At 39.1% G+C, this 25,250-nt stretch overlaps 4 protein-coding genes across 4 annotated transcripts; all 4 read right to left on the bottom strand.

Moving 5' to 3' along the window:
- On the bottom strand, nucleotides 5,508–5,906 carry LOC109946726 (egg cell-secreted protein 1.1-like). The gene has a single exon (XM_020555373.1). The coding sequence runs from the start codon at nucleotides 5,904–5,906 to the stop codon at nucleotides 5,508–5,510; it is 399 nt and encodes a 132-aa protein (XP_020410962.1).
- LOC18793572 lies at nucleotides 18,156–18,638 on the bottom strand. The gene has a single exon (XM_007224814.1). The coding sequence runs from the start codon at nucleotides 18,636–18,638 to the stop codon at nucleotides 18,156–18,158; it is 483 nt and encodes a 160-aa protein (XP_007224876.1).
- Nucleotides 21,023–21,343, bottom strand: LOC18791281. Its single transcript, XM_007227561.2, has one exon. It carries the CDS (start codon nucleotides 21,341–21,343, stop codon nucleotides 21,023–21,025), a length of 321 nt encoding a protein of 106 aa, XP_007227623.2.
- On the bottom strand, nucleotides 23,608–24,957 carry LOC18793953 (mitogen-activated protein kinase kinase 9). The gene has a single exon (XM_007224792.2). It carries the CDS (start codon nucleotides 24,583–24,585, stop codon nucleotides 23,608–23,610), a length of 978 nt encoding a protein of 325 aa, XP_007224854.1. The 5' UTR covers nucleotides 24,586–24,957.

A 25,250-nucleotide genomic window follows, 5' to 3' on the forward strand; every position in this document is an offset into this window, starting at 1 on the left:
AGCCGTGCGGCTATACTCTTTTAAAAATATATATGTTATTTTTATTCAATAATATGTGAGAATATGTATATAATACGTGAATTTTGTGTGCTTTATTGAAATTTTTGTAAAAAATACGCGTATTAAACATGAGAAATACGTGCGGACGTGTATAATACACTAAACGTGAAAGTAAAAAAGATCTTTATACGTATAATAATTCTGGAAAAGTAAAAAATCAAAAAGGGACAATAGTTAGTCGAGTAATGGCCCAATAGTAACGGATTGGGCTCTTGGGATATGAAGAAATTTAATTAATACACCCAAACGATTTCACAAAACACACAATAAATAGAAATTAATTATTTTGTGCACTTTTTCTTTAATTTTTTTGTATTAAATAGTAATTAAAATATAATTACGAATTAAAGTAATTCAAAAAGGATAAGATATTACTTAATTACATAAAATAAATTAAAGAGGGAGGCCCAAAAAGAAGAGTAAAGAAACTAATTTTATACTCCAAAAAGTTTTTAAAACAAAAAAATAAATTTTTTTTAAAGAATAAAAAATATAGCCGCCCGGCTATACTATTTGTAACATAAAAAAGACCAGCCCAGAGCATAGGCACACGTGTCAAAAGGGTACAGCCGGTCGGCTGTACTGTTTTCTTAAAAAAGGAAAACACGTGTATAGCCGCGCGGCTATACTATTTCTTGAAAAAAAAAAGAAAAAGAATCTGGTATAGCCCGGCCGCAGCGCCTGTTCGCCACGGGTCAACCAAGTAGAAACGGACGGCTATACTCTTTTTAAAAACAATTAAGGAAAAACTGAGTATAGCCGTGCGGCTATACGCTTTATATATATGTTATTTTTATTCAATAATAAGTGAGAATATGTATATAATACGTGAGTTTTGTGTGCTTTATTGAAATTTTTGTATAAAATACGTGTATTAAACATGAGAAATACGTGCGGACGTGTATAATACACTAAACGTGAAAGTAAAAAAGATTTTTGTACGTATAATAATTCTGAAAAAGTAAAAAATCAAAAAGGGACAATAGTTAGTCGAGTAATGGCCTAATAGTAACAGATTGGGCTCTTGGATATGAAGAAATTTAATTAAGACACCCAAACGATTTCACAAAACACTTAATACATAGAAATTAATTGTTTTGTGCACTTTTTCTTTAATTTTTTTGTATTAAATAGTAATTAAAATATAATTACTAATTAAAGTAATTCAAAAAGAATAAGATATTACTTAATTACATATAATAAATTAAAGAGGTAGGCCCAAAACAAAGAGTAAAAAAACTAATTTTATACTCCAAAAAGTTTTTAAAACAAAAATAATAATTTTTTTTAAAAGAATAAAAAGTAATTCAAAAATTATAGGAGACGTGATTTGTTTAAAAATATGGATGTATTATTGAAAAATATGTATGTATGTGTATAATAGAATATTAAAATGGAGAAAATAAAGACTCGGGTAATGGCTTGTGGATAGTGTTATAAACTACTCTTATCGAGAAACGAAAATCACATAAAAAATTTAAAAGATAAAAAGGATCCTTCTATATATATTAATTTTTAAAAAAATAGAATATCTAACTGTATAGCCGTTCGGCTATACGCTATAAATACAATATAATGACTACGAGATAGAATGGATCTCCTTAAATTCATTTGAACACGACCGTCTTCTAGCCCCTCTCTCTCTCTCAGATAACCGGCGACCTCTCTTCTTCAATCCTCATCTCTCTCTCTCTCTCTCTCTCTCTCTCTCTCTCATAGCATCATCGTCATCTCGTCCCTGACCTTAGTGATTCCAAAATGGCTTTTTTTTTTTCCTAGGGGCAAGTGCCTGCCTAGATCGCCGAGCCCCCGCCAAGCGACCGTCTAGCAACCGCCTAGACTGCCTAGCATGCCTAGCCCCAGCCTAGCCGCCTAGCGCCTGCCTAGGGCATTTATTCAGTAATATTAACAATATGAGTGAGTGTGTTCAAGGATTTAACGTGTAAAGAAAATTTCTGAACAACAACAGATAACCCAGAGAAGTTTCATGGAGTTATCACAATGGTGGCTGTTGGCCAAGTAAGTCTCATGGAGATGGTGTTATCACAATGTGCTATTTGCATTAGCTCTTTATCTTTTCTGTTCTTTCTGTTCATGTCTTGTTTTGATTTGTCTCTGTTACGTGCTAGTTCTATTTGACTGAGACCTTTCACTTACATTTCATGAACATTAGTACCCACTTTATATGAGTAGGCTAGTTATTGTTTTTATTTAGTAAACTAGGCTACAAGTACTACTTACCTGACATAGTATCTTTTATTTTAAACATCTTTATTTGCTGATTGTAACCACTTTTCCAATCGAAATCTTCTGGTTTAAAAATGTTGTGGGATACATTTCTGAATGTAATTTGGGAAAGCGTGCCAAACGGTTGTGCTATTCATGATATTTTGATGCTTGTTCACAGAATCCTGACTTGTGTGTTTGTTCTAAAACAATTGGTTAACGTTGTTGCATCTGTCTCGTAGCACTGCTGTGGTTGCTTACTGCAGCATGTATCAAGACGGGGAGGCCTCAGACTGCTAAGAGAGCAATTGAACAGGTGGAGCAGCGGCTCTCAAAAGACGGGTGGCCAGAATACTATGACAGCATGGTAGGGAGACATATCGGGAAGCAAGCGAGGAAGTACCAGACCTGGAGCATCTCAGGATATCTGGTAGCTAAACTGATGATCGAGAACCCAGCCAATCTTTCACTAATCTCTCTTGAAGAGGACAAGAGGATAGCCAAGCCAAGGCTCACCCGCTCCACTTCCTTTTGAGTCGCATTACAGGTATATGAGATTTCTACCCATGAATGCTGGAGGGAAACTAGCTGATTAAACTGGTTGAGTTGCATTTTTGTGATTCATTAACATGATTTGCTAGTATGGTACTGAGATATACAACCCCTACATTTTCCTTTTCAGTTTCTTAATATCGGGTTTTGAATAGTAAATGGTCTATAGGCATTTTGGAAAGTAATGCAACATGGCCATTGTTATGCTTACCAATTATTTGGCTAAGTATTTCAAGCTTTTATGGTGGGAATTTGCCTCCTATTTTCCTGCCAAATTCAGTTTGATAGGCGTGCAAATATTTTTCTTTGTGTTGTTGATAAAATTATTTTTACAAATGTGCCAAATTGTGATTTGGGGAAATAATTAATGTGAGAAACAATATATATTCAAAAGGCTTGTAGCTCAAGTGGTTAAGACAAGTTCAGATTTGTTTTCCTCTCAATATATGGACGGGCAAAAATAACCTATGGCTTTGAGCAAGTGTCAAAGTCTGTACTTTTACTCTTTGGCTGCTGATTATGGCTTTAAGCCCAATGCTCTGGACCCTGTATGTTCTTTGTTCTTCAGGTGATTTCTTTCTGTAAAATTACTACTGGATGTTGTTAAGAAGTGGTAGGGAGAAAATGAAAATTAGTCTTGGGGTTACAATTTTCTCTTCTTGTTTGCACTTTTAGTTCAAAATTTTGTGGTCTTTAGATTTTGGGCTTGAACTTGAGTTGCTAGTTGTGGACCAAATTTGGGTTATGTGATTTGAACTGATTTTGTTATACGACGTCTCTCCTGTTGCCATATCTCATTATCAAAATGATAATGTGAACCAGTTTGTATAGTGAACTGCTTGTAGGACTGGTCATGAAACTAGAACCATATGATGCTCAATGGAATAGTGACAAATTTTCCAAGTTAGAATTTAGAAATAGGTGCAGACATGAAAGGAGTTCGTTATTGCAAAGTACCTTGCCTTCTAGAGGTGCTGTTGATTGTCTTATTTAAAAATTTGTTGTTTCTGTCTGTAAGGATAGCATCTTGGCCTTTGAAACAGATTATGGCTAAGATTAGTGCTGAGGTATTATTAGGTAGTTAAAGACTAGATTGTTTAACGTAAAGCATGTTTTGTCTGACCATCTATATTATAAGGCAGGATGCCTTTAGCTGAGCTGAGATTCTTCTCTGTGTTCATGTTCCTTTTTCCTGTCTTAGAAAACTTTCAATTTCTTCATTGGTAATTGGCGATTGTCATAGGTTCTTTTGATAGATATTGGTTTTGTTGAATAATTTCTATACTTGGTGTACGTTAAGTGTTTGGAAGGCTAATGGCACAAGGTTGTGATGGCAGATTAAGAGGGCGACAGAGTCTGCTGAAGGTTGTGTGAAAGACTTCATCGTTGGATCAAAAGGCAACCTGAAAGAGAAATTGAGAAGCTGGCCCTTAACAGTGCCAAGGAATATCATTAGTCTTTTTTCTACTGTTCTTGTTAGTTTTATGTGGTGATATTTGGACCTTATGTGGTGATATTTCATGTTTTGTTTCATTTCATGTATGATCTTCACCTTGCTGCTGAGATAAAACCAAATTCAGTATGGATATGATTCTTGGGCATTTGAGCAGTGTTTTATAATTTTGGAATCCTTTGCATTATTTGGAAATGGTCACATAACGGTATGGTGGAGTGACCATTATGGATATGAAATGGTCACATAACGGTAGGATATGATATCCATATATTTGAGCAGTGTTTTATAATTTTGGAATCCTTTGCCCGGCTATACGTTTAAAGTATTCTATTTTTAGAGTATAAGTATAGCCGTGCGGCTATATATTTAAAATATTTTATTTATAGAGTATAGCCGACCGGCTATACTACAATAAAAATACGGATTTCTCTATAGGCTTATATTTTGAGGTGTCCTTTTGTGAAAATCCCACATCGAAAATCCACACTCCAATAAAGGTGTTTATAAACAAAGCACCTGATATGCATAAGAATATGTATAGTTATTGCATTTGCTATAATATACCTCACTGGTGACTTACATAAGCACCTGATATGCATGATTATCAAGTTCAAGCATCATTGTGTTACATAAGCACTTGGGATTTTATTTTGTTGCAAATTTAGAAAACCTGCATTCATTTTAGTGGAGTTTATTTCGCCAGTGTATGTTCCCAATCAAATGTTAGTACGAAGTGTCAAAATAGAGATGATTTGTCCACATTCCAGTTTTCTTTTTCCTTGCAAAAGGAATTGAATCTAAAATCTTCAAAAATGACCTCATCTAATACTATTTGAGCTGCATCATCATTTGGTTTGCTAATGTACTTTTTTTTATTAGAAGATGGTGTCTTGCATTTCTCTTTGAAGAGGAACTAGGAAATATTGCTAATCTTTTTTTTTCCCCATTGATAGTTACACAGTTGTTTTTGGGCAAAGGAAGAAAGAAAGGATTTCAATGATGAATGTGTGTGTGAGAGAGAGAGAGAGAGAGAGACTTATTTTAATGAGATTAATTAGCTGTTATTCTCCTTCAAATACATATCACAATCCTGAATCCTCCAAAACCAAAGCAACTTAAATGGCACCAGAAGGTAAAAACTCTGCATGACTATGTGACTAATTGAAAACAAAGTCAACTTATTTCCTCTGAGAACTATCCTCTCAACTGCATACTACTGCTTTAACCCACCTGCTTTAGGAGCAGCAACATTTGCACAGTTGCTCTTGATCAATGGAGGAAATGAAGGAAAGAATGGGAACATTTTCAGCAAGCAATTCTGGTCAATTGCTTGGAAGGCCTTGCAACAAGCAGGGCCTACTACAAATTTACCAGTAGAGATTGAGGTATAAATTTTCCATGCACACCCTGGAACGTTCTGAAGTGAAGACCAACACTTTGCTATGTCATCCGGGTTCCCTGGCAGTGGCAACCCTGGGATCCCTGGTGGCAATAGGCCTGGGATCGGTGGAAGGAGAGGCAATGCTGGTGGGGGTGGCACATGCGCCAGGCCGGTTGCAGCACATGCTGCCATTAGCAGTAGTGAAAATATTGCTTCAACTTTTCTAGACATGGTTATTGGCAAACCTGGAACTCTTACTTTTGCACTATATCAGAAAAGGGTTAGCTAGATTGTCTTTGTTGATGGTTGGAGAGAAGAGGGTAAGGATTTATATAAGAGCAATGAGCCTGAGCCAAGTTGAGACTTTGATGCTCAGCACTGGGTTACAAATGGAATTAAATTGTATTTAGTTATAGTGCAGTTTTTATTTTATTTTAATGAGCATTATTAAGTAACATTATAACTGTTTGCCATAGTGTTTCTGATCTGAGACCATATGAGCTTCAAAAGTTATAACGACCCTCTGCAAAAGTTTATTTCAATTAATTCTCTATTTAGTTTTACTCCAACACTACAAGCTCTTGCTTTACTTTTGGCCACATCACAAGCGTTATTGCTCTCACCAAAATGGACTAAAACCCTTCAGTTTGGGACAATGATACTTGTCATGCATGACTTTGGTGCAATAGTTTCTTAGGAAGAAGCCTATGATCTTAAAGACCTGAATATTCATACCTAATTGGAATGTTCTTTTTTCTTTGGCTTAAGTGCTACAGTGCACCCCTTAAAATATTGGTCAATTCCCACTAAACTCCCTTAAAGTTAAAGTGCCTTCTTGACCGATGTTTTGTGTCTCACTTTGCCCCTCACCGTCAAGTCTGTTAAAAATGCTGATGTGACACCAATGAGATCCATTATTTTGCTAAACTAAGTGCCATATGTGAAAAAAAAAAAATTTTTTAAATTTTATTTTAAAAACTTAATTTAACTATTAAAAATAAAAATAATACTTTAAAACCAAAAAACCAAAAATTCATTATGGAGGTCGAGGGATTGAACCCTCTTTGGCTACAAATTTTTGGATATTTAAGCACTAATGTTAATCGGTTTGGTTCAAGTGAATCGGTGGTTTGACATTTCTCAAACTAAAACATAAAAATAACCAAAACAAAAAACCGAACTAAACAAACCAATTTGGTTTGGCCAGTTTGACCGGTTTGCCCGGTTTCATTTGATCAACCTTGTATATATATAGTCAATATGCTTTGTTATATTTAACATACACACACAATTCCCTTCTTAACATGGTCCATTCTTTTGTTATAAGAAGCAAAAGGGATGACATTTTTTGCCTATAAAAAAAGTTAACTGGTCATTCATGTTTACCAACAAATTTTAAATATTAAAGTAATTGTTTCTCTCTTTTCGGACCAAAACTCCTTCCATCGAAAAGAGGGAAACAGTCAGCAAACATTTCTGGCCAAAGATGTTAGCAAACTTTATTGGTCATTGTTGATGCTCAAAATGGCCCGGCCAATAGTGAGTCCAACTTAGTGATTAGGTATGCGGGGTCTTCAGCAGGGAAGAGAGCTGAGGCCCTTGGTGAAATATAGGTTGATGGGAAACCTGCAGAAGACAAAGTGGGAGAAGCAATCGTTAAGCTTCGGACACCGGTGTGGTGCCGGCCGAAGGCTCTCCGATGCCTAAGTCAGTTACAAGTAGTAATTCTGGCAGAGTAACAGTAAAAGTGGGAGAATAGTTGTTCTTTTTACCTGGGTACTGTTCCCTATTTATAGGGAGGTGAAAGTAGGAGGTTTGCACAAAGTTCCGATGTGGGACTTTGTGCAAGTCGTCGTGGTGGCGACACGTGTCCTGGAGATTAGGTTTGGCAGCTGGGAGCTTTGGTAGGTGTCTGGCACCTCGGAAGTGTGTCTTCCTTCGGCACAGGAGAAGGCGTGGCTGCCTTGGTGCTAGTCACTTTGGTGCTGGGTCTGCTCGGTTCATTATGGTGTAAACAGTAGTCCCCCAAGTTCGCGGTCGAGAAGTAACTTCTGGGTTGGGAACTTGTGAGTTTTGTAATTGTAACCGAGCATTCCAGCTTCGTTGGGAGTCGTAGGGCACTCCCTAGTCCCCCAAGTTGGCAAGCTAGGAGTTGCGTCAACACATGGTAGCTGGGTACCTGGGTATTTGGGCATGTTGCAGATAAGATGGGAGCTGGGTCAGTAGGGGAGCCAGACCTTCGAAGGAGCCAGGTCTTGTGGAAAATTTCGGAGACTCCAATTCTTCCATGGCTCTCGCCGTTCGGCAAGGGTCTAGCTCCCTTCTCTTTTTTTTTTTTTTTTTTGTTTTTTTTTTTGTGAATGGCCGGGCCATTTGGAAATTTTGGACTCTCCATAGTTCCTCCATGGCCCTTGCCGTTCGGCAAGGGTCTAGCCATTTTTTTTTTTTTTTTTTTTGTGAATGGCCGGGCCATTTGGAAATTTTGGACTCTCCATAGTTCCTCCATGGCCCTTGCCGTTCGGCAAGGGTCTAGCCAATTTTTTTGGCTTCGGGAGCTAGACCCATTATTCGGTCACTTGGGCCTTCCATAGGAGCTAGGGCTTGGCAACGTGAAGCTGAGGTGTGGTGAGAAGTGTTAAGAACTTCATACAGCCCTTGCCGTTCGGCAAGGGAGTAGCGCACTGTTTCAAGGGGGAATTTGTTTGTTATAGAAGCCGCTTGCTGTGGCTTCGGCCAGTGAGGATTCTTGTGGGCTTTGCAGGTACGAGCTGGGTCTTTGAGCTGCCGCCTAGCCTCTCAAGCTAGACCGTCCATACGGCAGGTGAGTCCCCCATTTGTTGCTGCCCGTACCTTGCCGTTCGGCAAGTCCAGCTATAATATGTGGTGAACTGGGTTGGGGTGCCGTGATCAAATTTGGGCCCTAGCCTTGTACTAGGATTTGGGTACTCTTGATGCACAAAGCTTGCATGTCGCAAGGCAATGTGCCTAGGCACGAGGGTGCCGAAGGCATAAGAATTGCATGTCGCAAGGTGATGGGCCTAGGCACGAGGGTGCCGAAGGCATAAGAATTGCATGTCGCAAGGTGATGGGCCTAGGCACGAGGGTGACGAAGGCATAAGACTTGCATGTTGCAAGACAATAGAGCTAGGCACGGGGGTGCCGAAGGCAAATGGGATGCCGAAGGCACAAAGCTTGCATGTCGCGAGGCAATGTGCCTAGGCACGAGGGTGCCGAAGGCATAAGAATTGCATGTTGCAAGGCGATGGGCCTAGGCACGAGGGTGCCGAAGGCATAAGACTTGCATGCTGCAAGACAATGGGCCTAGGCACGAGGGTGCCGAAGGTGACACAAAGCTTGCATGTTTGCAAGGCGATGTGCTTAGGCACGGGGGTGCCGAAGGCAAAGGGGATGCCGAAGGTGACACAAAAACTTGCATGTTTGCAAGGCAATGTGCTAGGCTCAGGGATGCTGAATGCAAAGGGATGCCGAAGGGTCACAAAGCTTGCATGTCGCAAGGCGATGTGCCTAGGCACGAGGGTGCCGAAGGCGACACAAAGCTTGCATGTTTGTAAGCCAATATAGCTAGGCTCGGAGGTGCCGAAGGCAAAGGGATGCCGAAGGCACAAAGCTTGCATGTCGCAAGGCAATGTGCCTAGGCACGAGGGTGCCGAAGGCAACACAAAGCTTGCATGTTTGCAAGCCAATATAGCTAGGCTCGGAGGTGCCGAAGGCAAAGGGATGCCGAAGGCACAAAGCTTGCATGTCGCAAGGCAATGTGCCTAGGCACGAGGGTGCCGAAGGCATAAGAATTGCATGTCGCAAGGTGGTGGGCCTAGGCACGAGGGTGCCGAAGGCAACACAAAGCTTGCATGTTTGCAAGCCAATATAGCTAGGCTCGGAGGTGCCGAAGGCAAAGGGGATGCCGAAGGCATAAGAATTGCATGTCGCAAGGGTGCCGAAGGCATAAGAATTGCATGTCGCAAGGTGGTGGGGCTAGGCTCGAGGGTGCCGAAGGCGACACAAAGCTTGCATGTTTGCAAGCCAATATAGCTAGGCTCGGAGGTGCCGAAGGCAAAGGGTGCTGAAGGGAAAAATGCAAGAATGCATTTTTTTATTATTATTTTAGGAAAGAATAATAATAAAAATAGCTTCCCTTTTTATTTTAGGAGAAGCTAAGTGACCTCTTGGGTTTTCGTTATGAGAAAGGCTAGACCTTCGGCAACGATGGGCCTGGGGTGCACACGGCTTGAAAGGAGGAAGAGCCTAAGGAGGTTCAGTGTGGCTCTTGCCGTTTGGCAGGTCTAAAGCTTGAAGAAAAACGAACTTCGGGAGCTGTCATTTCTCCTTCATGGCCCTTGCTGTTCGGCAAGGGTGCCAAATGTTGGCTGGGCTTAGCATGATAATGGATCTGGGCCCATGGGAGATCGTGAGCACGTCTTGAATTTGGTATGACCCTTTAGTGAGCACTAGTTTTGGAGCTAGGCCCTCAACATTTCGACGGGGCTGTAGGTTTGTATTTTGGGTTTAGGCAAGGCCGTAGGGTTTGGAAGGGGCGTGTTCACCTTTTGTTTAGATCAAATCTGCCGTTCGGCAAGGTGCAGTTGAAAGGAGCTACACACGCGATTATGGTTGAGTTGGTAAGTTCGATTCGGCTAGAGCTAAGAGCGGGTCTGGGCAGGTCGGCAAGAGGAGAGTTGTCGCAAGTTTTCGTGGTTCAGCAAGGAGGTGCCGATCGGCAAGGGACAGTCGAGGGGTTTTGGTGAGCTCTCTTCTTGCTGCGCAGCCCTTGCCATTCGGCAAGGGTGATTGAAAAAGTTCTTGGCAAGGGTCTTCTCTGGTTCCGCAAGGGTGTCTTCTCCGATTGTATAGCCCTTGCCGTTCGGCAAGGGTGTTGAAAATTCTGAAGGGGCTGGCATAAGCCCGCCGTTCGGCAATGATGGGCTTGGTAAAAATTCTTCAGCTCGTGGGTCTTTTGGCAAGGTTGGCCTTCGAAGATCTTGAAGCCGTCAGCACAAACCTTGTCGTTCGGCAAGGTTGGCTAGAAGGGATTTTGTGAGTTGAACGGGGCTTCGGCAGCGCGGCGTGGGTTCGAGTTACATTTGGTAAGACTTTCTGCGAGCTCCCATTTGCTTCTGCTTAGCCCTTGCCGTTCGGCAAGGGTGTTTTTGGAAAGGAAGGTGAGTTTCCCACTTCGGCACCTTTGGGATCGTGAGGCCAGTGCGATGATTATTTTGTGGGGAAGCAGACTGTAGCATATGCCTGCCGATCGGCAGGTTTGGTTTGGGAAGTTTTAGAGCTGTAGGGCAAGCTTCAGCGATCAAAAATTCGACTCCGGAAGTTGCAGCACCATCCTTGCCGGCAAGTGTGTAATTTTCGTGACCCCATGTTCTTCGTCCGGTCGACTCTTGTGGTTCAGCAAAATGGTGGTTTGGGTGTCTTGAGGGATTTCGGCATAGAGAAATTTTGACATTGAAAGTCACCCAGTCGTTGCTTACCGTTCAGTAGGTATGGAAGCTTTGAGCATTCGGCTAAGGTATTGAAGTACCTTCTTACTTGCCCCAAGTTCGCTACATGTTGTTGCCCTTTTCTTCTCTCCTTATTTATTTTTTATTTTTGGTTGGTTGAGCAGCCAGCGAAAGCAAGGCTGATATAAGCAGAGTAGCAAGAGCCTCCCAGGTGCACGTTAGCAATGAGGCCTGGCCAACGGCGCTGAGAGATCTGAGAATTTGTGGAGTTTCCTCGTCTGGTGGTTTGGTGTGGCGTTTCTGCGTTTGTGCGCATGAGAGAGAGAAGGAGAGATTGGCTTCTATCTCAGTCGGAGAGAGGAGCCGATGGGCATGACACGGTCCTCCCCTATTCTTCCTTGCGTCCCAGTGGTGGCCTTGCTGGGGATGAACCCATTCTGTTTTGGGTGTCTAAATAAATTTGGTGGTTGGGTGTGGTATCTTGCTTTAATCTGGGACTGCCGAATGGTACTGGGCAGAGTTTTGAAGGTTGATATGGCTTCTGAAAGCCATTGGCTGAAGCTAAAATATTGGAGATGAGCTTAGAAAACTGGGTGCCGTTCTAGTCATCGTATTTTGTCTTCAAATAGAGGGGTTTATGGTGGCTTCAGTGCTGGCATTCCATTGTGTTGACGAATGGCATTTGACAGGTGTTGAACAGCACCTACGCCACAAACTCATGGAAATGGACCATGTGGGCTGCCCTTTGGATTGGCATGTGGGCTTCAGTATGGGTATTTCATGCAAGCCATGCAAAAAATGATATTTTTGGTGAATTGGAGTATTGGGCAAGTGCCAAATTGGAACTTTTTCAAAGTGACTGAATCTGGACAGCTCCTGTTATTCATATTGTTGAATAAGATTTCGTAGTGAATTATTAAAAATTGCATGCTTGCAACTATGTTGAAATAATTCAATACAAGTATAGGAATCTTATCTCATAGTGGGGATGCACGTGGGCATTCTGCAGATTAATTGGGATAGTGTTCTGCTCCTTGGCCATGCAAACAACGTAAGATGATGTTCTTTATGGATGAGAATATTGGGCAATCTCCAAAGTAAACTTTAGACAGTGTCTGATTGGTGGGTGGCTTCGGCAAATATATGTCTTCAACTGGTTGATATTTTGATGACTCATGATTGCTTCAGCACAGGTATTACCGAACGGCAAGTTGGGGGACGTTGATCAAAGGGGTGCCGAAGGGCACGGAAGAAGGGAGAACGACAGAAGCCTTTTGTGTCATTTCCCACAGACGGCGCCAAACTGTTGATGCTCAAAATGGCCCGGCCAATAGTGAGTCCAACTTAGTGATTAGGTATGCGGGGTCTTCAGCAGGGAAGAGAGCTGAGGCCCTTGGTGAAATATAGGTTGATGGGAAACCTGCAGAAGACAAAGTGGGAGAAGCAATCGTTAAGCTTCGGACACCGGTGTGGTGCCGGCCGAAGGCTCTCCGATGCCTAAGTCAGTTACAAGTAGTAATTCTGGCAGAGTAACAGTAAAAGTGGGAGAATAGTTGTTCTTTTTACCTGGGTACTGTTCCCTATTTATAGGGAGGTGAAAGTAGGAGGTTTGCACAAAGTTCCGATGTGGGACTTTGTGCAAGTCGTCGTGGTGGCGACACGTGTCCTGGAGATTAGGTTTGGCAGCTGGGAGCTTCGGTAGGTGTCTGGCACCTCGGAAGTGTGTCTTCCTTCGGCACAGGAGAAGGCGTGGCTGCCTTGGTGCTAGTCACTTTGGTGCTGGGTCTACTCGGTTCATTATGGTGTAAACAGTCATTAAGCTAACAAAAAAGATAACGATTTTTGCTATAGAAAAACGAAAGATAAGTTGATGAAATTTAAGAGCACGAATTTCTCAATTGAAAAACTAGCAAGTTACAAACTCACGGACAATCAAATGAGTTTATTATTTTTTTCATCTTAAGATGACAAGAAAGAGATTTGATATTTGATTGAACGACATAATTAATCTCCATGAAACAACAACTTATTGTTCCAAAGAAAGCAATCATAATCCAACTTCTCATAGTTGTACCTGCATGCTCCTGTCGGTATTATACGCCACACACAAACTTCACAAAATTTTCTGTCTTTTTGGTGAATGTATATATCAAAATAGTGAGATGCACCTTCAAACTCCACACTGCAAAAGAATTGCGTGGTCCCCCAAATATTCGGCAGGAAGCTAAATTCATAGGAGCCAAGGAAAGGGATATCATGAACACCGAGATCATCGTCTTTGGATTGCAGTGAAGGGTTAGGCTCGAATTTTTTCCACCAAAAACCACGTCCAAATCATTAGTGATGGAAACATGCACTTTAGCATCACTCATTGTTAGGAAAAACAGAAGCAGCATTAGCAGTAATACATTTCTGGTGAATAAAGCCATGTCCGTTTGAAGAGGTTCACTCCTTTTCACTCTTCTCTTGTGGGAAAGTAATGTGTGTTGTGCCGTGAGGATGTTAATTATACAGCAGGCTCCATATGGTGTCACGTTTAATAGTATTAGATTGCCAGCATTATGATAAGCAAGAAATAAATGCTCTTCTGATTTTTTGGTGTTACCTTGTGCTTACCTCCAACGAAGTCGTTTTGACTTTTAAGGGTTAATTGCTTTAGGTTTAAAATTTAGGGCCTTCTAAAAAAACTCTTCATTGCATCCTCTAGGGCCGCACCGGGAGAGGAGAGGAAATTGGGGGGGTGGGGGGTGGGGGGTGTGTGGTTGGGGGAAGGTGGCCTCCGCCTCTCCTCGCCACCTCTATCTTTCCTCTCAATCCCTCTCTTTTTCTGTATCCCTCCCTCTCTCTTTTTTTTCCTCTTTCCTTCCCTTTCCTTTTTTATAGATCTTGGTTTTGTTTTTTGTTTTTTGTTTTTTGTTTTTGTTGTTTCTGGCTGCAGGTTTTTTTGATTTAGGTGTTTTTTGCTTGGCTGTAATAAGATTTATCGGTGGGGCTATCTATCCCGGTGGAGATGGAGGTGTCAACGTCGGTGGATGTAGTAACGGTTGCTTTGCTGGTTCATATGTGATGTGGAAGCAGACATTGCAAAACACCATTGTAACCATGATTTAGTTGCCGCTTTTGGCCCACATATACAGGGTTTTGGCTCCAGTTCAGTGTTTGGAGTTACAATAATGAAAGTTACCAGTTTGTGTGGGTTAAGGTTTAGCCGGTGCAACACAAAGGGTTTAGCCAGTATGGCGTTATGTATTTCTTCGGTTGCCAGAGAGGATGTGGAGCGGTGTTCATGTTTCTTGTTTTAAGTCTATTACTCATTAGGAGTTTGCTGTACTTTTTATTTTAATTCTTAGGAACTCTTTAGGAGTTTGCTGTATTTTGTATTCTAGTTTTCGCCGTTTTTGCCGTTGTGCGATTGAGTATTTGTTGGTTTACGCATAATTATCTCCATATCAAATCAACATGTTGTTGTGTCTGGTCATTGACTCACTGGAGATGTTGTACCCATGTTGGCTCTTTTGTGACTTTGTAGTATGATATGTTTCATCAATAGTTACTATCGTTTTTCTAAAATAAGGGTGATTTTGAAAACTAGTTTTCACTCTTTTGAAAACTAAAAATGAAAATTGTTACCAAACATATTTTCAATTTTCAGTTCACCAATTTCACGTCACCACACATACATGTCACTCAAGTTACCAAAACTTGATATTTGGGACGTCTTGACTTGGACCCGACTGCTGGACTATTGCATTCAATTGTGGAGCCAGTTCGAGCCTTGAGACCTTCATATCCAAAATTCACAAAAAATCCATCATAACTCCAAAAAATTCACAGTAAAGTACTACAAATTCTTTGTAACACATGCACTTTCATTCTATGACCTCAAATTCACAATTTGACCCCAAAAGAAATTCATTTCCAAGTTCCACATAAAATTGAAAAATTGAAAACTCAAATTAGTTACCAAACACTTTTAAATAGTTTTTCAGTTTTCGATTTTGAAAAGTAAAATTGGCTACGAAACAAGTTTCATGTTTTCAAATTTTCAGAAAAGAAAACTGAAAATTGAAAACTGAGAACTAAAATTGTTATCAAACGTGCCTTTGGTATTTGAAATTTATATTGAAAATATAAATAAATGGTAGTCTTGAACAACTTTATAAACATAAGCATAAGATTGAGGTTTGATAGCCAACAAGTTGTGTTTATGCCGCTATGGTCTTACTTCGGCAGATTGGGTTGGCTTTGGATGTGCCTTTTCTGGTATAGATGCTCTTTGAGGTGGTGATGCTTGGTCATGTCATATCTACTATTGATTGGCGCATTGGGGACATGGAGTGATTAGGTGGCGCTTTCTATGTCATGTTTCGGAGGAAGATTAGTGGCGTTTGTTCTTCCTTATGTCGGTGTGTTTTAGATTTTTATCGAGAGTGATTCTCTCCAGATTGTTCAGCTTTTCGGCTGGCTCATGTCATTGGGGAAGCTTTTACCCATGTCTGCCATATTGCTATTAGAATGACTCCCATTACTATCTATATCTTTTATACTATTTTTTCTTATTTATTTAATAGAATTCTATTGTCTTTTTATAAATAAAAAAATTACAATACAATATGACTGGTTTAAACGACACTATTTAAGAGGCCTTTTTATTTTATTTTATTTAAAAACGTGCCCCAAGTATTTTATGGATAAAAAGGAAGTTGTTAGGATTATACCATTAAAGGACTGAACAGGCCAAAAGCAAAATGGAAAGCTACATTAAATAATTGGTTCGTGCCCTCCCTTTCAATTATTACTTGTATTATACATATTTCTTATTCATTTCCATTCCAACCATGGAGTAAGAATTTAATTTGAGGCCTCTTCGTTCGGGAAGAATTAAATACATGACTTTTTGAATATAAAATGCTTATATTTAGGGACAAAAATAGTCTTATTACGTATTTTAAAAAAAAGGAAAAAAAGAGAGAAAGAGATTAATGATCATAGTATTCGAAACAATGGAACTGTTAATTATTCTAAATGAAGAGATACTTGAAACAAGTTCATATTATTGATGTAGACGGTAGATAACCATTAACTAGGTGGGTTCCATGGATAGCAAATGTCATATTGCCTGGTCTTGTAGTTGAACAAGCATCCGCCATAGGGTACTATAACCCACATACAAATGTCACACCTATCTTGATCTCTTTTTTGTATGTATATATCAATATAATGAGATGCACCCGGCCACTCCACCAAGCAAAAGTATTGTGTAGTCCACCACATGTTGGGTCGAAATACAAATTCATAGGAGATGAGAGGGGGGAGGACATGGGCACCAAGATCATCGTCTGCGGATTTACAGTGAATAGTGAGCGTCAAGTCTCCGCCCAAATCATTAGTAATGTTCACATGTGTCACATTTGGAAGAGCTCCTACGTTTGGAAGAATTCCTGCATCACACATGGTTAAGGACCAAACAAACACAAGCAGCACTAGCAATCCTACATTCCTAGTGAACAAAGCCATGATGACTGTTTAAACTTTGGATAGGTTTTTCTTTCTTTTCGCCAAGTGAATTTGAGGATGGCTAGGATTTGTTTGTGGTTGCCACTTATATACCAAGGTAATTACTATTATCCATTTATGATATTATACCATTTCTCTACATGATATATTATACCAATTATAGATTAATAGGGTTAAAAACAATTGTGGTGCATGAACTCTTCAATTTTAAACCAATTTGGTCCATATTCATTGACAGTATTGGTATTATTCATATGACAACGTGGCATGTGTAGGGTCCCACAAACAAATGCTACACCTCTTTTTGTCTCTCCTTTGTTTGTATATTGTGAACTGGTGAGATGTCACCTCCCACGCCATGCTGACTTGAGGTTCCCCAAATGCTTGGTCGCAGGGGCGGTGCTACGCCTAGGGCAAGGTAGGCTGCTGCCTACCTCAAAATTTTCAAAAATAAAAAATACTCATATAAAATAGGCCAACTCATGTGAAACATATAAATTTATGCCCACTCAAAAAGCAACCCACATATATGCATAATTTAAAAATTTTCTTCTCTATAGTTATCTTCTTTTTAATTATCTCTTTTTTAATTATCTTCTCTTTAATTACCTAGATTGTCATCTCTGAATTTACAATGAATAATGAGGTCTAACTCTGGACCAAAGTTGTTGTAAATCTAGACCACTGTTTTTTCCAGAAAAAGGCCAGTACTAGATTTTCTACTAAATATACTCAAATAAATGCAGATCCGTATACTATGGTATTAAATTGGGTTAGCAAAATGCGGATTAGTATACTACGTGATGTGGGCTTGGATGGTTTTCTGCGGGTGCCTCTGATTTTTTGCTTAATTCCTTGTGGTGTCTTTTGGCATGTTAGTGCGTTTTCTTGTTTGATTTTCATTAATTTGAAAAGACTGTAACGACATCTTCAATAGAAAAGTCAAAAGTAGAAGGGAAAACATCAGTGAGTAATCCCACATCATTCAGAGTGGATTTTAAGACCTGTAAATCCTGAAAGATGCAAAATGAGAATGAGAAAGATCAGCTACATTGCTTGGAAGGGAAAGGTGAAGTGTCATATATTTGTGTGTACTTGACTTCCTAGCAAGAGGCCTTTTAGATAAGATAGCATAAGCTTAAGTGCAGGAACAAAATGGTGAGGGTTCAGGCCCTTCAATATATCTAACTATCGATTAAATACCAAAAGAGTATCTGAAAAATATCAAATATAATTGTCGACTAAAGACTCGTTTGGAAGTGATTACCCAAAAAATATATGAAAAATATCAATATCCATCATATATCAGAGACTCTAAATTTTTACCTGATACGAAATAATCTACTTTCATTCACAAATTGAAAACAAAATTTCAAGATATAGAACGAACAACAACGAACGAATTCCTTATATTCCAAAGCAACAAGGCTCCCATACATTTCTTATTATGAGCAGAAATCCATTAGCTTTTGTAATGTTCATTATTTTAGCAACACTATTAGCTCATCTGCGGTGGTGGTTTAGGCCACTCAAGAGAGATATCACTGTCTCCGACATTGTAGTCTCTATAACCATAAACTCCACCCTCAGTCACATTCCAAATGCAGTTTGTGGGGCACCTACTCTTATCCCTATCAGCAACATACATGTCAAAGACTCCAAACACGTCCTCCAAACGACCCTGCGGGTAGCGTCGAAAATTTATAGCACAAGTCAAAAGCGTGACCCCTCCAAAGCGAAAACTCCAGTCATAGGCAGTGTTGCAAGCTATTTCATAGACTCCCAAGTCTTCGGTATTTGTTTTACAGTGAATTGTAAAATATTCCAAAGCAATTGGAAGATTGTTGTTGATATGAACAGTGGTTAATGGTGGGTCTGATGCCAAGGTTGCTTGGTTTCTTGCAGAGATGATTGGCAGATTCCAAACAGCAATGCACAACACAAGCAGAAAGACATGTTTGCTAAGAAGAGGATTGCACATTTTTAGATTTTTTTTTTTCTTCCCTTTTGACTTGGTGATTTCAATGGCGATCACGCATTTGCATATTTATGCAACAATTGTAAGGGTGGTAAACAATTTTGAATCCAATTTCTTTTTTTATATAACATATGTGGTAAATCCAATTTAATACATTCCCATTAGGTGTGCGAATCATCATTCTCTTTTTCTGAGTTTTGGAAATGCTGGGGTTATGCTATATTTGGTCCAACTGAATTCAAAATCCATATTCCACATGTAATTTTATAAGGAAAGATTAATTTGATCCTTTGGTATAGTATTATTATAGGAAAGAATCCCTATGTATTATTTCCATTATTATATGGCCCTTGAATTTGCTCAGTTGGATTATGTAGTTGGACAGGATTCATAATCCTAGTTAAATGTTTGGTGGCCTAAAAACAACTTAGATTAGGTTTTTTCTGAACCTACTTGGCCCAAATACAGTAGGATTATGAATCTTACCAAAACGTTGGGATTTGGTTGGTGAATTGGATTATGTATAATCGTACTAAGTCATGTAATAGCACATTTTAATTAATTCAACCCCTTAATCTTGTGTAGTACCCAAGGTCTAAAATATCGATGGTTTTGGAAATATCGATAGTCCAAAAACACAGAAATTTCGATGAAAATATCGGGATATTATCGATATTGATATTAAATACAAACCATGAAAATTGTAAGAAAAACTTGGAAATTTTTCTTGAAACTTTCAAGGATGTTTATTTAGTCAATTATCTATTACTTTATCACAAAAAATTGGAAGGAAATGCAATGCATGATGAGTTTAACTGATTTAAGTTGATTATATAGCGAGCTAACAAATAATGCGTTAGAAAATATGAAGTAATTAATGATAGAAGATTAAACACACCGTAATAATTTATTTATAATGATTTACTACAATATTTTACATTTTATACATTGCATGGTAAGATACATGAGTGACTTAGTAACACTAACATTTCCTGAGGTTTTCGGCTTTTTCACAAAACTCCTTGAGGTTTTAGAAATTACAAGAACATCCCCTGAGGTTTTAAATTGTTTTTTAAAAAAACTCATTTTCATTGATTTTTCATCCAAAGATTGATGATTTTATTTAAAAAAAATTCCCCAAATGACAAAGTTAACCTTTGAGATTAGATTGCATATACTTCATTGAGGTTAATTTTGTCATTTGCATAAGTTTTTTTCTTCAATGAAATCATCAATTTTTGGCCAAACAATCAACGAAAATAGGTTTTATGAAAACAAATTGAAACCTTATGGGGTGTTCGTGTAATTTTTGAGACTTGAGGGGGTTTTGTGAAAACACAAGAAACCTTAGGAGGTGTTAGTGTAAATGACTCTTCAATTTTCCACTGTCTTCATCATCTCCATATTATCGATATTATAACGATATTTTAGCCAAATGTTGCTGAAGTATGAGAGAAATTATCGACGTCAATATGTTCTGATATTATTTTCGATATTATCGATACTTATACGATATGTGTATGGATATGTTCCAAAATATCCTAGACCCGAAAAAACTATAATATCCTCATTATTTTGTCGACATTTTCGATATTTTAGTCCTTGGTAGTACCAAACATATCATTGGATTAATGTTATCATTTCCAATCCAATGTAATCCAATTATACCAATCAAATCCAATCCTAATCGCCAAACATAGGGAGAGAATCCCCATGCATTCTTTCCATTATTTTAAAAAAGTTATTTATTCAAAAACCAATTTTAGCATGACATTATACAAAAACCCATATAAAGCATATTTGGAGAGAAAACTAAAAACTAGCCACTTGTAATTTTCTAATGGTTCTTAATGTGTTAAAATTTTATAAAAACCAATTAGAAAATGACAAGTGACTAGGGGGTGTATTCCATTAAGATTCTAGAGCGTTTAAAAAGATTTTGTTTAAGTGCCAGCTTCCATAGAACTTGATAGACTTTCAGAAGACTTATGTATAATTTTTTAAATAAATTTTCTTAAGCTTTCATAGATTTTGATAGGCTTTTATTCCAGACTTATGTAGACAGTATATTTCATTTTATCCTCATCCTTGTCATTTAAAGAAAGAAACCTGAATTTTTTCAATCAAATTTGGTTTTGTTACCCAAACCAAAAACAAAAGTACTTGTTTGCTATGGAAGAACATATGCACAGTTCAAAATGAAAAGAATAATCTAAGAATGTTGTGTCAAATATGCACAGTACTTTTTGTATGCACAATACCTATTTGACCATGAATGCTCTGTCAAATATGAACAGTACTTTTTGTATGCACAGTACTTTCAATGTTGCCAACGTATATAGTAACTAGTTCATTAGCATACCAACTCTCCATTCATTAGCATTCTGTCATTGTTGTTCTTGTGTTTGGAAAACTAGTTCAGGATCCCCTTCATTAACCGATAACGATGAAGATGAAGAAGATTCGTCCTCCAATTCAACAGGAAATTCGTCAGATCTACACTCTTTTCGAAGAAAATTGTGTAGTTCTACACAAGCTAACACTATCTCTGTTTGTGTCGCATATGGGAATGGAGATGCAGACTTGAAAATTGTAAATCGTGACTGAAATATACCAAATATCCTCTCAATGACATTCCTCAAGGATGAATGACGAAGATTGAACAACTCAACTTCATTTGCAGGTGCACGACCTTGACCACCAAACATGACACATCTTATGTTGAATGGAAAAATGACGCAGTAGGAATTTACAGATTTGGCGTCCGAACTCCGATTGGGGTGTATGATAGCTTTCTGAAAAGGGAACGATGCCACGAGTCAAACTCACAATTTTTTGTGACATATGGTGGATTTTGAGATTTTGAGGTTGTTTAGGCTTCCAAAACAGCATTTAAAAGTTGAAATTTTTGGATTTTCGTTTTTTTTAATGTTCATCTATATTTATCTCAGTTTTTTTGTTCGATTATAGAAAGGTTGTCAATTATTTCAATTTTCTATCTAGTCGTATATAGATATTTCAGAAGAAAAATAAGTAGTAACAATCATAAACCCTGGTAAACAAGCATAAACCCTAGTAACAAGAAAAACACGATGAAGAAAAAATCATGGAAAAAGAAAACCCAACAAGGTATGGATCAAAGAAAAAATATGGAGCATACCTTCACAGATGGAGGAAGGAAGCTGTTCGTCTTCGCAAAGAGAAAAGCTAGGGAAAGAGAAAAACATCTGATGAAATACTTGGGGGGTGGGAGGTTGGATTTATTTTGGTCTTTGTTATTTATAACTCTCCCCTTAAAACCTACGAAAATTTATCACTTAATGAAATCCTTCCAAATATAGGACCTTTCGAATACACCTAAATTTGATTCAACTTTTTTATAATCCTAATTGAATACACCCATATTTGAATGGACTTTTTAAAAGTTCATATAAGTCCGAATTGAATACACCCAGACTTGTAAAACCTCTTTTAAAGTTTGTATAAATCCAAATTGAATACACCCGGATTTTTAAAATCTTTTTAAACGCTTTATAATCCTAATTGAATACACCCCCTAATTTTAGGATTTTCTCTCCAAATAGACTTTATAAAGGTTTTTGTATAATGTGTCATGTTAAAAATACCCACACATAACACATCACATTGGACAAAATGAGAACTGTAAAAGCGCCCTTTTTTTTTTTCCGAGAGAATAACTTCTACAAAACCCAGGAAACGGGGAAAAAGGAACAAAACTTAGGAACCAAAAGCGGGCCAAAGAAGAAAAATAGAGAAAGTACATACACTTAACCACACAAGTCTAATATATAAATAATTTCCCACCACTTTTAGACCAATCCTTGCATCTTCATTGGCTGTTCAATTCAGACCGCGATGCACCCATCTTCAGTTGAAACTGTTAAAATTCGAGGTGTTCATACTAATTTTTTTCCCTTGGGCCTCGCAAAGGAAGGATGATGTGGTAAACGCCCATTGGGCAGGATTTTGGGCCTAGAAACGAAAATACCTAGGCACATAGTTAAAATAGGGGTCGAGCCTAAAAAGCCACGACCGTAGCACAAAAAGCTCGACCCAAGCGACAAGGCTCGGCTCAGGTCTCAAAATGGGACTAACACTACCGCCCAAGGACCATTTGAAATCTCGGCCCAAGCCCAGGTAGCGCCCCAAGTTTTTAAAGCCCGACCCAAACCTTTAAGCATGGTATGAAGTCTAAAATGTAAATACAAACTATGTTGTAAATAATATTGGTGAAGCCCACATAAAGAGAAATGATGGAAGAAAAATGATGGTGTTGAGTATGGTAGTCAAAAGAAGAAATGATGGTGTTAGAAGTGGGATGATTAGTCAAAAGATGAAATTATAATGTTGGGGAGAAATCATTATGTCTCCATTAGAAGCCTTTTACTTTGCCTATAAATAGGCTTGCTCATTCACTTGTAAGACACACCAAAATGAAGAGAAGAATGAGTGAGGAAAGAAAGAAAGGAAAAGAAGGAAGAAAGAGGGTGAGTGAGTTGAGAGGAAAGAGAGCAAGAGAGAAATTCTCCAAGAGAGAAAATTGAGTGAGCCATACTTATTGTAAACACTAAAGTTGTAGCCCTATTATTTTACATAGTGGAAAAGTTACTACTGCTGCTCTCCGGGGACGTAGGCATAGCCGAACCTCGTTAAATACTGTGTCTCATCTACTTTACGTGCAGCTCAATATTCGCACATATCCCAGTTATTTTATAACAAACTATTATATTTGAAAGCTTGGCATCAAACCGTTTTTCCATTCTCTTAATCAGGTTTAATTAAAGATAAACAGTAGGATGCACGTCATCAACTTGAAAAGATTGAAAGGAATTAATTAAAGGAATTTCATAAAGAAAGAATCCGAATCCGGCCCAGTATATACACAAAATTCAGAAGCCTACAAACAGTAACTCGTGTACAAAAAAAATTTCATGCCAAATCCAGCGACCCATTAGGAAATGGATACACGAGGATCTTTAGAGACGAACGGGTGGGTCAAAAGCTGAGCGGCGGTCCACCTCTTTTCGGACTCCTTCTGCAAGCAACACTCTATGAAACTCCGAAACTCCTCTGACACCCCCTCGGGCAAGCTCGGCGGCTCTCCGAAACATATGGCGCACATAAGCGTGGCCCAGTCGGGTTTCTGACCCGGAGGCAACAACGGAAAGTGACCCATGTAAAGCTCCATCAGGGTCAGCCCTAGGCTCCATATGTCACCGGCGTAGCCGTTGTAATTGCCGCCGTAAATATCCGGGTTGAATCTTTCAGGGCTCATGTAAGCACAAGTACCCACGTAGGAATTGCAGGCGTCCAAGGTCCGGCAAAGGATCTTGCTCACGCCAAAGTCGGCGATTTTCATTTCCATGTTGCTGTTCACCAAAACATTGGCGGGTTTGATGTCGCGGTGGATGATCTTGTTGTTGTGGAGGTAGTTGAGGCCGTTAAGAACTTGGCTGGCGACGTGGGCAAGATTGGGCTCGGCGAAGGTGCCTTGGGCTTTAAGCAAGGTCTCGAGGGAGCCGGAGTCCATGTACTCCATGAGGATGCCGATATCTCCCGACGGCTTCTCAAAGATAGCGTGGCAGCGGATGACGTGGGGAGAGTCAGTGCGGCGGAGGATCTCCATCTCGCGGAAGAGTTGACGGCGGACTGTAGGGTCGTTGGAGTTGCCATGGACGCGTTTGAGAGCGTAGGTGGTGGAAGTCTGCTTGTGATTTACCTTGTAGACGGTGCCGCTGTTACCGTGGCCGAGGACTTGAAGTTTCTCGAGATCGGCGGCGGAGATAGCGCCGAAGGAAGGGTTGTTTGTGACGGCGGTGGTAACAGCAGCGGTGGGAGGGAGGGAAACAGAGAAATATGGGCGGCACTCGGAGGGTTCGGGCAAGGGGAGGCTGAGATTAAGCTGGCGGCGTTGTCGAATGAGAGCCATTTTGTTTCTATTTTGGTTGGGGATGTGTTGGTGGTGTGGGTGTGGAGTGGAGTGGAGTGGAGTATTTATATAGGGTTTCCTTTTTCCTAATACAAGTAGTAGTGAGAAAAGAACTTGCGGGCCAAGCAGCCGGCATCATCCAAATGGATCCCAACATTTTCGGTTTAGGATTATTTTGTTTTCTTAACTAATTTAAACATAATTATCTACATTTGGATTTCAAAGCATTTACTAGTAGCTATGATATATTCATAATCTTGTTAAATCCATATCTATCAACGCTTATAGTTATCTGCCAACTTCATTTGCTTTGGGAGTAATCTGACTTTTATAATTAAATATTTTATCATTTTAAAATAGTCGCAAAAAAAAAAAAAAGAGAAATTGTGCAGGATAAAGATTTCAACCTAAAACTCAATTAATCTTCTGGATTTCTTCTGACTGGGTCTTTTCAGGGAGCCATGTTGTCCTTGGATAGATATTATTAATTTTGTGATCTTGATTATATAAGTTGCGAAATTTACCCATTTTGGTAACGCCAAATTTTTATTTGTTTTTCCTACTTCAACGAGGAACGCTAGGTTACTGTTAGTGTTTATAGCTCTATATAAATAAGAGCCTTGTAACCTATGGACAATTAACTTTGATTAATATCTCTTGCTCCA

The sequence above is a fragment of the Prunus persica genome, chromosome G1, assembly GCF_000346465.2.
Source record: "Prunus persica cultivar Lovell chromosome G1, Prunus_persica_NCBIv2, whole genome shotgun sequence".
In the NCBI taxonomy this organism is placed as follows: domain Eukaryota; kingdom Viridiplantae; phylum Streptophyta; class Magnoliopsida; order Rosales; family Rosaceae; genus Prunus; species Prunus persica.

Coding starts and splice junctions, on each gene's coding strand:
- LOC18791281 (XM_007227561.2), bottom strand. CDS start 21,343: ATGTTTGGTGGTCAAGGTCGTGCACCTGCAAATGAAGTTGAGTTGTTC.
- LOC109946726 (XM_020555373.1), bottom strand. CDS start 5,906: ATGTCTAGAAAAGTTGAAGCAATATTTTCACTACTGCTAATGGCAGCA.
- LOC18793572 (XM_007224814.1), bottom strand. CDS start 18,638: ATGTGCAATCCTCTTCTTAGCAAACATGTCTTTCTGCTTGTGTTGTGC.
- LOC18793953 (XM_007224792.2), bottom strand. CDS start 24,585: ATGGCTCTCATTCGACAACGCCGCCAGCTTAATCTCAGCCTCCCCTTG.